At 41.6% G+C, this 14,707-nt stretch overlaps 1 protein-coding gene across 2 annotated transcripts in view; it reads right to left on the reverse strand.

Annotated features, from left to right (window-relative positions):
- Positions 1–588: 588 nt before the first annotated feature.
- The window catches only part of rbm46 (RNA binding motif protein 46), a 127,139-nt gene continuing 113,020 nt past the window's right edge, over positions 589–14,707 (reverse strand). For both annotated transcript variants that reach the window (XM_072251938.1, XM_072251937.1), the window contains one exon: positions 589–979. In XM_072251938.1, coding sequence (XP_072108039.1) covers positions 777–979 — 203 coding nt within the window. In that variant the 3' untranslated portion in view covers positions 589–776. The remainder of the gene's footprint in view (positions 980–14,707) is intronic.

A 14,707-nucleotide genomic window follows, 5' to 3' on the forward strand; every position in this document is an offset into this window, starting at 1 on the left:
AGCCTGTACACGAATAATGCTCTCTATGTGCGTAGGTGGAGTTCTGGTTTCTTGTCTTCATTAGTCAATTCATCTACTCTCATTTGAAGAATAAATCAAAGCAGTACAAATTTTGCTGAAGTTTAATTGAACACATGATTGCAACAAATTAACTAATACAATATAAATAATCTCTGAACTAGAACACGTAGGCTTTGAGGCTTTGGGAAAAACAAGGAAACTCAATTTAACAATTTGAACCAGTGGGAGTAATTTAACCTAACTATGCGTGGACAACCCAAACTAATTGTGGCAGAGCATTGCTTCTCGACTTTCCCATTGATACAATGGTAAGTTAAAACTAATGGATTGTTAAATAAGTGCTGTGTCCAACCTTGTCAAATTTCTTGTGGATGGCTTAAATGTAAGGCAACCCCAGTGAGGCAAGAAACACTTTTACTTGGAAGGAAAACACAACACTGCTGTAGCTATAAATCCTAACATTCTTAATTTTGATGCATTAATAACAATCTAAATAATCTAGAGTAAATTTACTGAAAGACAACAAACTTGGATCCCAAAAGTGATGAATCATATCAAATGTGCCAACAGTGTTCAAAACTCTTTATAACAAGAACATATAAACAATCTGATAAACTTTTAATACACAGATAATTATACATTTGTGCCTCAGTAAATTTCATAGTATAACAAATGAACACAAATATTTTAGAAAGCCAACTTCCATTCCCTCCCCCAAAACATTTACAATTTGTAGATATTCCATTTACAATGCTTTAGAAGTAAGACCCATGACTAGAAAGATACAGGCGTTGTCCAATGTGATTATTGTTACCAAGTGGTAGTGTTGCTGACAATGGATAGCTAGGGTAAGAATAAGGTCTAGATGTGCACTGAAGCAAACTAGATGCAGAAGTTTGGAGTGATGCACCAACTTGAGATAAACTATTGACCGAGTTATTCCGACGCAAGCTGTAGTCTGTAAATACACAAAAATTATTTTATAGAAAGTATAAAATTATAGAATTTTCCTTCTACTAATTAAACTATATACGTTATAGTATAGAGACAGTTGCTTTCAGTGACAGTTATGATTTTGTTGGAGGACTATTATTTCATAAATTTTTACAAAATTACTGTTTCTTCAAAAGAATGTCTGAAAATTTTTAAAATACTCATCACAGCAAGTAATTTTGAAGAAAGATTTACAACAAGATAAATTTCGTCTTTATTCAATTCATTCTGAGACAATTTCCATCGAAAATATATGGTTACTATGAAGAATCGATCTTAAAAAAACATAGTTATAGAGGACTTTTCATACAAATGATGTAGTTATAAAATGCTTTCCAATTGGGTAAAGTGCAAACATGAAAATAAAAGATATAAAGATGTTAGTTAAATCCAAGATTAAGTAATAGGTTTTGAGCATGAAAGTGTCAACTGAGACTGCATGATTATTGTCACCAAGTATGAAATGAATTATAAATCAAGGTTATTTGTACTTTTTTTTGTCTGAACTTGTCCAGAACTTATTTCTAACTCTAACCCTGCTCTTTCAAAACAAGACTACACTTGATCATTTCTTTCCATATCCCCGTCTCTCATCACCCATTAAGAGATTATCTTTCATTGCCAATGCTAAAAATACTGTATGTACATACATTCTGCATTATTTCCTATTCTAAAATTCCTCTCATTTTACTGAAGCTGGATCTTAAACACGGAATACAACGTGCAGCTACTAAAGTGTATGTCTAACTAACACAGGCAATGAATTTTTTTTTCACCCTTGACAAAACATTAATCCACAACCTTAAACAAGAGGAAGACTGTGATACTGAAAATCAAAGTAATACACATAAAGTGCTGGAGGAACTCAGTGGCCAGGCAGCATCTATGGAAAACAGTAAATAGTCGACATTTCAGTCTCTTCATCAGGACTAGAAAAAAAGAGATTAGAAGTCAGGTAATAAAGTGGGGGGGGGGGAAGAGGAGAGGAAGAAGTATAAGGTAGTAGGTGATAGGTGAAATTGGGAGAGGGAGAGGGGTGAAGTAAAAAGCTAGGAAGTAGATTGGTGAAAGAGATAAAGGACTGGAAAGGGGGAAATTTGATGGGAGAGGACAGAAGGCCATGGAAGAAAAGGAAAGGGGAGGAGCACCAGAGGGATGTGATGGGCAGGTAGGGAGATAAGAACAGAGAGGGAAGTGGGAGAGGGGAATGAAGGAGTAAGTGGGGAAAATTACTGGAAGTTTGAGAAATTGATGGTCATGCTATCAGATTGGAGGCTACCCAGACGGAATATAAGGTGTTGCTCCTCCAACCCGAATGTGGCCTAATCGCAGCAGCAGAGGAGACTGTGGACTGACGTGTACCTTTAGAAATTCCGTATGATTCAGAATATCAGTCTATGTCCTACGTCATTCTGTTAAATTCCACCTCATTCTTGCCTTTCTTTAACTCTTTACATACAGTATCTAAAATAAAAACTTCTGGTATTCTCATTGATACAGTTGGCTAGCTTACCTTCTTTTCTCTCATTGCTTTTATGGTTGCCTTCCGGTAGTTTTTAAAGCTGCCCACTAATTTTTGATATAAAGTATCCCCTCTCCTTTACTTTTATGCTATCTTTGACTCCCTTGTCAGCCACACTTGCCTCATCCTCTTTCAAATGCTTATTCTCTGGGATGAATTGATCCTGCATCAATTTACTCTAAGAAACTCCAGTCATTGCCATCATCCCTGCTAGTGTCCCCTTCCAATCAACTTTGGCCAGTTACTCTCTTGTGCTTCTGTATTTATCTTTGCTGAATTACATCTTATCTTAGCTTCTCACTTTCAAAGTGCACAGTGGATTTTATTCTATTATGATCACTGCTTCCTACTTTTCATGTGCCTCCAAGAACCCCATAACCTCATCTTTAATAATTGACTCCAACATCTTTTCAACCACTGAAGTTTAGACTAGCTGGCCTATAATTTCCTTTCTTCTGCCTCCCTCCTTCATACAAGTTGACTGACATTTACAATTTTCTAGTCCCCTGGAACAATTCCAGAATCCTGGTGATTTTTGTAAGATCATTACTAATGCCTCCATAATCTCTTGTGGTACCCCTTTCAGAACCCTGGATACAGTTTCAAATGTTTCAGCTTCCCGAGTACCTTCTCCTTAGTAATAGCGCTCATTTCTGCCCCTGAAAACTTTCACATTTTTGGCATTCTGCTAATGTCTTCCACAGGGTAAACTGACACAAAATATTTAAGTTCATCCCCCCATTACTACCTCTCCATCGTCATTTTCAAGGGGTCCAATATCCATTGTCTTCTCTTTTACTCTTCATAAACCCCCAAAAAACTTTTCTTTCATCCTATTTTATATTATGGCTAGCTTACCTTCATATTTTATTTTTTCTCTTATGTTTTTTAAGCTATCTTCTGTTGGTTTTTAAAAACTTCACAATCCTCTAACTTCCCATTAACTTATGTAATATTAGATGCCCTTTAGTTTGTTTTTTTATCCTGTCTTTGACCTTGCTTGTCAGCCATAGATCCCTTTGGAATACTTTTTCTTTGGGATGTATCTATCCCGCACCTTCCAAATTGCCCCCAGAACCTCCAGCCATTGTGGTTCTGCTGTCATCCCCTTCAATCAACTTTGGCCACTTCCTCTCTTGTGCCTCTGTAATTCCCTTTACTCCAGGGTAATACTGATACATCTCTTTTTATTTTCTCCTTCTCAAATTGGACGGTCAATTCATCCATATTATGATCACTGACTCCTAAGTGTTCCTTTACCTCAAGTTCCCAAATTAAATCTGGTTCATTACACAACACCCAATCCAGAACTGCCTTTCCCTAGTGGGCTCAACGTCAAGCTGCTCTAAAATTTCAGAAATCAGAGATGCAAAAACATTTAGGAGCCCTCATGCAGGACAAACTCGTTGTGCAATTAGAGATAATTCTATATGTTGTTGTGGGCATCACTCCGTCATGGCTGAAAGAAAGTCATAGTTAGAAGTTTAACATCAAAGGATATACTTTGTATAGAAAGGACAGACAGGAAGGCATTGGTGGTGGTGTGGCTCTGTTGGTAAGAGATAGAATTATAGGTAATCTGGAAGACTATGTAAGGAATCTGGAGCAGCAGCTGGATGACCTTCGACTCATAAGGGAGAACGAGGCAGTCATAGATGAGAGCTACAGGGAGGTAGTCACACCTAGGCTGTCAGAAGCAGTTCGTTGGGTGACAGTCAGAGGGGGGAAAGCGAGGGTGAGCAGACAGGTAGTGCAGAGCATCCCTGTAGCCATTCCCCTGAATAATAAGTTTACCATCCTGGATACTGTTGGCGGGGACGACCGACCAGGTGTGGGCCACGGTGGCAGGGCCTCTGGCACTGAGTCTGACCCTGTGGTGCAGAAGGGTGGGACGGAGAAGAGGAGAGCTGTCGCCATTGGAGACTCTATAGTCAGGGGAGCAGACAGGAGATTTTGTGGACGTAAGAAGGACACCCGCAAGGTTTGTTGCCTCCCGGGTGCCAGGGTCTGGGATGTCTCTGACCGGGTGCACGACATCCTGGTACGAGAGGGAAAGCAGCCAGAAGTCGTGATACATGTTGGGACCAACGACATAGGCAGAAAGAGGGATGAGGTCCTGAAGTGTGAGTTTCCGGAATTAGGCAGAAGGCTGAAGAACAGGACCTCAAGAGATGATAAGAATTGGAGGAGATGGCAGTTGAATGCGTGGCTGAGGAGTTGGTGCAGGGAGCAGGGTTTTAGATTTTTAGATCATTGGGATCTTTTCTGGGGAAGGTGGGACCTGTACAGATTGGATGGGTTGCACCTGAACTCGAGGGGGAGCAATACCCTTGCAGGTAGGTTTGCTAGCATGGTTCGGGAGGGTTTAAACTAATTTGCGAGGGGGATGGGACCCAGAGCGATAGAGCAGTGAAAGAAGTGCATGGAGTAAAGCCAGATCTAACATACAGAGAGGCTTTGAGGAAAGAGAAGCAGAATAAATGGTGTAAAGACAGTAAGGTAGAAGGGCTGAAATGTGTGTACCTCAATGCAAGAAGCATCAGGAACAAAGGTGATGAACTGAGAGCTTGGATACATACATGGAATTATGATGTAGTGGCCATTACAGAGACTTGGCTGGCACCAGGGCAGGAATGGATTCTCAATATTCCTGGATTTCAATGCTTTCAAAGGGATAGAGAGGGCGGAAAAAGGGGAGGAGGGGTGGCATTACTGGTCAGGGATACTATTACAGCTACAGAAAGGGTGGGTAATGTAGCAAGATCCTCTTTTGAGTCAATATGGGTGGAAGTCAGGAACAGGAAGGGAGCAGTTACTCTACTGGGGGTATTCTATAAGCCCCCTGGTAGCAGCAGAGATACAGAGGAGCAGATTGGGAGGCAGATTTTGGAAAGGTGCAAAAATAACAGGGTTGTTATCATGGGTGACTTTAACTTCCCTAATATTGACTGGCACCTGATTAGTTCCAAGGGTTTAGATGGGGCAGAATTTGTTAAGTGTGTCCAGGATGGAATCCTGTCACAGTATGTGGACAGGCCGACCAGGGGGAATGCCATACTAGATCTAGTACTAGGTAATGAACCGGGTCAGGTCACAGATCTCTCAGTGGGTGAGCATCTGGGGGACACTGACCACCGCTCCCTGGCCTTTATAATTATCATGGAAAAGGATAGAATCAAAGAGGACAGGAAAATTTTTAATTGGGGAAAGGCAAATTATGAGGCTATAAGGCTAGAACTTGTGGGTGTGAATTGGGATGATGTTTTTACAGGAAAATGTACTATGGACATGTGGTCGATGTTTAGAGATCTCTTGCGGGATGTAAGGGATAAATTTGTCCCGGTGAGGAAGATAAAGAATGGTAGGGTGAAGGAACCATGGGTGACAAGTGAGGTGGAAAATCTAGTCAGGTGGAAGAAGGCAGCATACATGAGGTTTAGGAAGCAAGGATCAAATGGGTCTATTGAGGAATATAGGGAAGCAAGAAAGGAGCTTAATAAGGGGCTGAGAACAGCAAGAAGGGGGCATGAGAAGGCCTTGGCGAGGAGTGAAGGTAGGACCGATTAGAGATAAAGGTGGGAAGATGTGCCTGGAGGCTGTGGAAGTGAGCGAGGTCCTCAATGATTACTTCTCTTCGGTATTCACCAATGAGAGGGAACTTGATGATGGTGAGGACAATATGAGTGAGGTTGATGTTCTGGAACATGTTGATATTAAGGGAGAGGAGGTGTTGGAGTTGTTAAAATACATTAGGACAGATAAGTCCCCAGGGCCTGACAGAATATTCCCCAGGCTGCTCCACGAGGCGAGAGAAGAGGTTGCTGAGCCTCTGGCTAGGATCCTTATGTCCTCGTTGTCCATGGGAATGGTACCGGAGGATTGAAGGGAGCGAATGTTGTCCCCTTGTTCAAAAAAGGTAGTAGGGATAGTCCGGATAATTATAGACCAGTGAGCCTTACGTCTGTCGTGGGAAAGCTGTTGGAAAAGATTCTTAGAGATAGGATATATAGGCATTTAGAGAATCATGGTCTAATCAGGGACAGTCAGCATGGCTTAGAGAAAGGCAGATCGTGTCTAACAAGCCTGATAGAGTTCTTTGAGGAGGTGACCAGGCATATAGATGAGGGTAGTGCAGTGGATGTGATCTAAATGGATTTTAGTAAGGCAATTGACAAGGTTCCACACAGTAGGCTTATTCAGAAAGTTAGAAGGCATGGGATTCAGGGAAGTTTGGCCAGGTGGATTCAGAATTGGCTTGCCTGCAGAAGGCAGAGGGTGATGGTGGAGGGAGTACATTCAGATTGGAGGATTGTGACTAGTGGTGTCCCACAAGGATCTGTTCTGGGACTTCTACTTTTTGTGATTTTTATTAACGACCTGGATGTGGGGGTAGAAGGGTGGGTTGGCAAGTTTGCAGACAACACAAAGGTTGGTGGTGTTGTAGATAGTGTAGAGGATTGTCAAAGACTGCAGAGAGACATTGATAGGATGCAGAAGTGGGCTGAAAAGTGGCAGATGGAGTTCAACCCGGAGAAGCGTGAGGTGGTACACTTTGGAAGGACAAACTCCCAAGGCAGAGTACAAAGTAAATGGCAGGATACTTGGTAGTGTGGAGGAGCAGAGGGAGTTGCCTCACAGGTGGATAGGGTAGTTAAGAAAGCTTATGGGGTGTTAGCTTTCATAAGTCCAGGGATAGAGTTTAAGAGTCGCGATGTAATGGTGCAGCTCTATAAAACTCTTGGTTAGGCCACACTTGTGTCCAGTTCTGATCACCTCACTATAGGAAGGATGTGGAAGCATTGGAGAGGGTACAGAGGAGATTTACCAGGATGCTGCCTGGCTTAGAAAGTATGCATTATGATCAGCGATTAAGGGAGCTAGGGCTTTACTCTTTGGAGAGAAGGAGGATGAGAGGAGACATGATAGAGGTGTATAAGATAATAAGAGGAATAGATAGAGTAGATAGCCAGTTCCTCTTCCCCAGGGCACCACTGCTCAATACAAGAGGACATGGCTTTAAGGTAAGGGGTGGGAAGTTCAAGGGGGATTTAGAGGAAGGTTTTTTACTCAGAGAGTGGTTGGTGCATGGAATACACTGCCTGAGTCAGTGGTGGAGACAGATACACTACTGAAGTTTAAGAGACTACTAGACAGGTATATGGAAGAATCTAAGGTGGGGGCTTATATGGGAGGCAGGGTTTGAGGGTCGGCACAACATTGCTGTACTATTCTATGTTCTGTATATTTAGAAATAGATGACAGAAGGCCAGAGAATGCCGTATTTTTGTGGATGGAGTTAAGAAACTGCAAGGATTAAAAAAACAATTACGGGAATCATATACAGGCCAAAGTGTAGCCAAGATGAGGGTCTATCTTAGATTGGGTGTTATGTAATAACCCAGATTTTATTAGTCAGCTTAACGTAAAGGAACCTTTAGGAGACAGTGATCATAATATGATTGATTTCATACTGCAATTGGAGTGGGAGAGCATAAGTCACATGTATCAGTATTGCAATGGAATAAAGGGAATTACATCAGGGAGGAGCTTGCACAGGTTGAATTGGACTGGTGGGGATGATGGCAGAGCAGAGGTGGCTGAAGTTTCTAGGGATAGCTCACATGGCGCAGGATAGATATGTCCCACAGAATAAGTTGTTCTCAAATGGCAGGGCGAGGAAACCGTGGCTTACAATGGAAGGACTACATAAAAGTCGAGGAAAGGACATAAGGTCACAAAAGTGAGTGGGAAGCTGGATGATTGGGAAGCTTTTAAAATCCAACAAAAAGCAACTAAAGAAACTATAAGGGAAAAGATGAAATATGAGGACAAACTGGCAGATAATATATAGCACAATACTGTAAGTTTTTCAGTTATATAAAGAGTAAAAGGGAGGTGAGAGTTGATATTGCACCACTGGAAAATTATGCTGGTGAGGTAGTAATAGGAGGCATAGGACGCAAAGAAATGACAGATGAACTCAATGGGTACTTTGCAACACTCTTCACTCTGGAAGGCAATAGTTTTATGCTAGAGGTCCATGAGTGTCAGAGAGCAGGACTAAGTGCCATTGTCACTACAAATGAAAAAGTGCAAGGCAAACTCAAAGGTGTTAAGGTGGATAAGCCACCTGGACCAGATGGACTACATCCTGGAGTCCTAAAAGAGGTTGTTGAAGAGATGACAGATGCAATGGTCATGATCTTTCAAGAATCACTTAATTCTGGCATGGTCCCAGAGGACTGGAAGATTGCAAATGTCATTCTACTCTTTGAGAAGGGAGGAAGACAAAAGACAGGAAATTATAGGTCAGTTAGTCTAACCTCAGTGGTTGGGAAAGTGTTGAGAGTCCATTATTAAAGACGAAGTTTTAGGGTACATGGACATTAAATGATGAAGTAAGTCAAAGTCAGCATGGTTTCTGCCTGACAAATCTGTTAGAATTATTTGAGGAAGTAACAAACAGACTGGGCAGAGGCAGTGGATATAATTTACTTAGAATTTTTAGAAGGCATTTGATAAGGTGCCTCTCATGAAGCTGCTTAACAAGATAAAATATAATGGCATTACAGGTGCACGTTCCTTTATCTGAAATTCTGAAATCCAAAAAGCTCTGAAAACCAAAGTTTTTTTCACCAACAGCTGACGTCACTCTGGTGTGAAGTGGCAGCACTAGCCAGACATCAGTTGTGGCTTAGCGCTCGTACTGGTTACACGTGCATTTGCTGTTCACTGATATTTTGTGTTCACTGTTGCTTTGTGTTTAATTTCACTGTGAAGATGTCAAAAAGAGCTGCAGATACCCCTATGGGTAACAATGAAAAAAAGAGAAGGAATCTTCTCTATCAATAACGCAGAAAGTGAAGTTATTGCAGAAGCTTGATCGTGGTGTGTCTGTGCGGCGTCTTACTGAAGAAAATAGTGTCGGAACTACCACTGTATATGATTTAAATAAACAGAAAGTTACTGAAGTTTTATAGTGACAGTGACAGTGACGTTCTACATTTATTCCAATAAGTCATTTACCATGTGCCTGATTCAGTTCATTTGAAGCTGTATATTTTTATGTTTTATTGAATTTTTTTTTGGAAATAAAATTTCTTCTTGTCATTATTCCCTAAACAATACAGTATAACAATTATTTACATAGCATTTATATTGCATTAGGTATTATATCTAGAGATGATTTAAAATATACGGGAGGATGTGTGTAGGATTGGTATGCCGCTGGGCCCTAAACTCCACCATACTGAGGCAGGTTAAATAAGGGACTTGAGCATATGTGTTTTTTGGTATCAGGGGTGGGGGGGGGGGTCTGAAATCCAGAAAATTCTGAATTCCGAAATGCAACTGGCCCCAAGGATTTCAGACAAGGGATTGTGGACCTGTACTGGAAAGATTAGGCAAGAATAGAGGAATGGCTGACAAACAAGAGGCAGCGAGTGGGAATAAAAGGGGCCTTTTCTGGTTGGTTGTCAGTGACTAGTGTTGTTCCTCAGGAGTCAGTATTGGGACTGCTACGTTTTACACTGTTTGTCAATTATTGAGATGGTGGAATTGATGGCTTTGTGGCAAAGTTTGTGAATGACAGGAAGACAGGTGGAGGGGTAGTGCTGAGGAAGCAATATGCAGCAGGACAGACAAGTAGGAAGAATGGTTAAAAAAGTGGCAGATGGAAAACAGTGCTCCATACAATTGCTCCTTTTGGTAAAAGGAGATTGCAATAGTGTAGATCTAAATGGGGAGAAAATTCAAACATCAGAGGTGCAAAGGGATTTAGGAGTCCTTATGCAAGATTTCCAGAAGTTTAATTCACAGGTTGAGTCTGTGGTGAAGAAGGTAAATGCAATGTTGGCATTTATTTCAAGGAGAACAGAATGCAAGCTTTCCAGAAGTTTATTTCACAGGTTGAGTCTGTGGTGAAGAAGGTAAATGCAATGTTGGCATTTATTTCAAGGAGAACAGAATATAAAAACCAAGGAGATAATGCTGAAGCGTTATAAGACACTTGTCAGGCCACATTAGGAGTATTCTCAACAGTTTTGGGCCACTTATCTCAGAAAGGATGTATTGTCATTGGAGAGAGTCTGGAGGAAGTTCACGAGATTTATTCTAGGAATAGGGTTACCATATGAGGAGCATTTGGCAGCTTTGGGCCTGTACTCACTGGAATTTAGAAGCATGTGTAGGGATCTCATTGAAACCTACCAAATTTTGAAAGGACTAGGTAAGGTGAATGTGGAGAGGATGTTTCCTCAAAATTAAGGGCAACCGTTTAGAACAGAAGTAAGGAGGAACTTTTTTAGCCAGAGTGGTGAATCTGTGGAATGCTATGCCACAGACTTTGGTGGAGGCCAAGTCCATGGGTATATTTATAGATTTGGAGGTTGATAGATTCCTGATTGGTCAGGGTATCAAGGGATTTGGTGAGAGGACAGGTGTATGGGGCTGAATGGGATTTGGATCAGCCATGATGGAACAGCAGAGTGGACTTGATAGGCTGAAAAGCCGAATTCTGCTCCTCTGAAATAAAATAGGGAGACGCAGGATATATACAGCCCACACAGGACCAAGTATTCTAAAGGCAAGATGACACAACTGTGGCCAACAAGAGAAGTCAAAGCCAACAAAAAAGCCAAAGAGAGGGTATATAATAGGGAAAAAAATAGTGGGAAGTTAGTGGATTAGGAAGCTTTTAAAATTAACAGAAGACATTAAGGTAAGCAAGCCAATAATATTAAAGAACATAAGAAATAGAAGCAGGAGTAGGCCATCCAGCTCATCGAGCCTGCCCCGCCATTCAATAAGATCATGGCTGATCTGTCCGTAAACTCAGCTCCATCTACCTGCCTTTTCCCCATAACCCTTAATTCCCCTACTATGTAAAAATCTATCTAGCTGTATCTTAAATATATTTAGTGAAGAAGATTTAACTGCTTCCCTGGGCAGAGAATTCCACAGATTCACCACACTCTGGGAAAAACAGTTTCTCCTCATCTCCTTCCTAAATCTTCTCCCCTGCATCTTGAGGCAATGTCCCCTAGTTCTAGTCTCACCTACCAATGGAACCAACTTTCCTACTTCTGTCTTATCTATCCCTTTCAAAATTTTGTGTGTTTCTATAAGATCCCCTCTCATTCAGAGGGGTCACAGTTTAAGGATAAAGGGGAAGCCTTTTAGGACCGAGATGAGGAAAAACTTCTTCACACAGAGAGTGGCGAAATCTGTGGAATTCCCTGCCACAGGAAACAATTGAGGCCAGTTCACTGGCTATATTTAAGAGGGAGTTAGATATGGCCCTTGTGCTAAAGGGATCAGGGGGTATGGAGAGAAGGCAGGTACAGGGTTCTGAGTTGGAAAATCAGCCATGATCATACTGAATGGCGGTGCAGGCTCAAAGGGGCAAATGGCCTACTCCTGCACCTATTTTCTATGTTTCTATTCTTCTGAATACCAGACAGTATAGTCCCAGGTGACTCAATCTCTCCTCATAAGTTAACCCCTTCATCTCTGGAATCAACCTGGTGAACCTTCCCCGCACTGCTTCCAAAGCCAGTATATCCTTCCTCAAGTATGGAGACCAGAACTGCACACAGTGCTCCAGGTGTGGCCTCACCAGTACCCTGTATAGTTGCAGCATGATCTCCCGGCTCTTGAATTCAATCCCTCTAGCAATGAAGGTCAAAATTCCGTTTGCCTTCTTAATAACCTGTTGTACCTGCAAGCCAACTTTTGCGATTCATGCGCAAGCACTCCCAAGTCCTTCTGCACAACAGCATGCTGCAATCTTTCACCCTTTAAATAATAATCTGCTCGTCTATTATTCCTTCCAAGGTGGATGATCTCGCATTTATCAACGTTGTATTCCCTCTGCCAGATCTTGGCCCACTCAATTAACATCTCTATATCCCTCTGCACACTCAGTTTAGTGTCATCAGCAAACTTTGCTGCGCTACGTTCAGTCCCCTCTTCCAAATCATCATTGTAAATGGTAGACAGCTGCAGGCCCAGCACCAACCTCTGCGGCCATTCACCACTGACTGCCAACCTGAGGAACACCCATTTATGCCAACTCTCTGCCTTCTATTGGTTAACCAATCCACTATCTATGTCAATACACTTCCTCCGACTCCATACATCTGTATCTTATTTATAAGTCTTCTGTGTGGCACTTTCTTGAATGCCTTCTGGACATCCATCTGTTCCCCTCTATCCACTGCACTCATTATGTCCTCAAAGAACTCCAGTAAGTTTGTCAAACAGGATCTGCCCTTTCTGAATTCATGTTGCGTCTGTCTAATGGAACCACTCCTTTCTAAATGTTTCGCTATTGCTTCCTTAATGACAGCTTCAAGCATTTTCCTGACTACAGATGTTAAGCTAACTGGCCGATAGTTGCCCATCTTTTGCCTACATTCTTTTTCAAAAAGTGGCGTGGCATTTGTTGTCTTCCAATCCACCGGGACCTGCCCAGAGTCTGGAGAATTTTGGTAAATGATTACCAACGTGTCTACTATAACTTCCACCAATTCCTTCAGCACCCTGGGATGCATCCCATCAGGACCAGGGGACTTATCTATCTTCAGGCCCTCTAGTTTGTTCATCACTATCTCTTTAGTGACAGTGATTTTATTGAAGTCCTCATCTCCTATTTCATCTATAACATCATTCTTCGGCATATTAGACGCGTCCTCCACCGTGAAGATCAACACAAAATAGTCGTTCAATGCCTCAGCCATTTCCTTATCACCCAATATCAATTTCCCCTTCTCGCCTTCCGAGGGACCTACACTGACTTTTGCTACCCTCTTCCGCTTTATATATTTATAAAAACTTTTGCTGTTTTTATATTTTGTGCTAATTTACTTTCATACTCTATCTTCCCTTTCCTTATTTCTTGTTTAGTTGTTCTTTGTTGCTTTGTAAAGTTTTCCCAGTCCTCTAGTCTCCCACTACTCTTTGTGACTTTGTACACATGAGCTTTTAATTTGATACTATCTTTTATTTCCTTAATTATCCAAGGCTGGTTGGTTCTCCCTATACTTACTGTCCTTATTTTTGACTGGAATATAGTTTTGTTGAGCACTGTGAAACATCTCTTTGAAAGTATTCCACTGTTTCTACCAAATAGCCTGTGCTCCCAATCCACATTAGCAAACTCCTCCCTCATCCTGGTGTAGTCTCCCTTGTTCAAGCATAATACACTAGTTTTAGATCTAATTATTTCATCCTCTATCTGTAAGTAAAATTCAATCACAATGATCACTCTTTCCAAGAGGATCCCTGACAACAAGATCATTGATCTTACCTGTCTCATTGCACAGGACTAGATCTAAGATAGCATTTTCCCTTGCAGGTTTACTAACATACTACTCAGGAAAGCCATCACGGAAGCATTCTATGAAGTCCTCTTCAAGACTTCCTAGACCAACCTGATTCACCCTATGTGGAAGTTAAAATCCCCCATGTCAACTACCGTTCCGTTCCTACAAGCCTCAGTTACTTCTTGGTTAGTCACCTCTGCCACTGCAATATTTTTATTGGGTAGCCTATAGACAACTCCCACCAGTGATTTCTTTTCCTTTTACTATTCTTAATCTTGACCCGTAGATCTTGTATCATCTCTCACAAACGCCCTGATCTCATCCTTAATTAAGGGTGCCACCCCACCTCCTTTGCATTCCTGCCTATCTTTTCGTATTACCTGACAGCTTCGGATATTCAATTTCCACTCATCTCCACCCAGGTTTCTGTAATGGCCACTAAATCATATGCCTTGGTACTGATCTGTGCCACAAGTTCATTAACCTTGTTTCTACTACTATGGACATTCAGATAAAGTGCCCTTATACTCATTCTCCTTTTAGAATCTAGTGACCTATGCGATTTTTGCTTTTTACTTTTATGCACTCTACTCTTACTTTTTTTTTTAAAAAGGAGATGCCCCATAACAATATAAGACCCTAAGACACAGGACCAGTTAGGCCATTTGGCCCATCAAGTCCGCTCCACCATTCAATCATGGTTGATCCTTTCTCCCCCGCACCCCCCAGCCCAACTCCTGATCAGCTCCCCATAATATTTGATGCCATGCCTAATCAAGAACCTATCAATCTCTACCTTAAATATACCCAACGACCTGGCCTCCACAGCTGTTTCTTGTAATAAGTT

This window comes from Mobula birostris, chromosome 3 (genome assembly GCF_030028105.1).
Source record: "Mobula birostris isolate sMobBir1 chromosome 3, sMobBir1.hap1, whole genome shotgun sequence".
NCBI classification, from domain to species: domain Eukaryota; kingdom Metazoa; phylum Chordata; class Chondrichthyes; order Myliobatiformes; family Myliobatidae; genus Mobula; species Mobula birostris.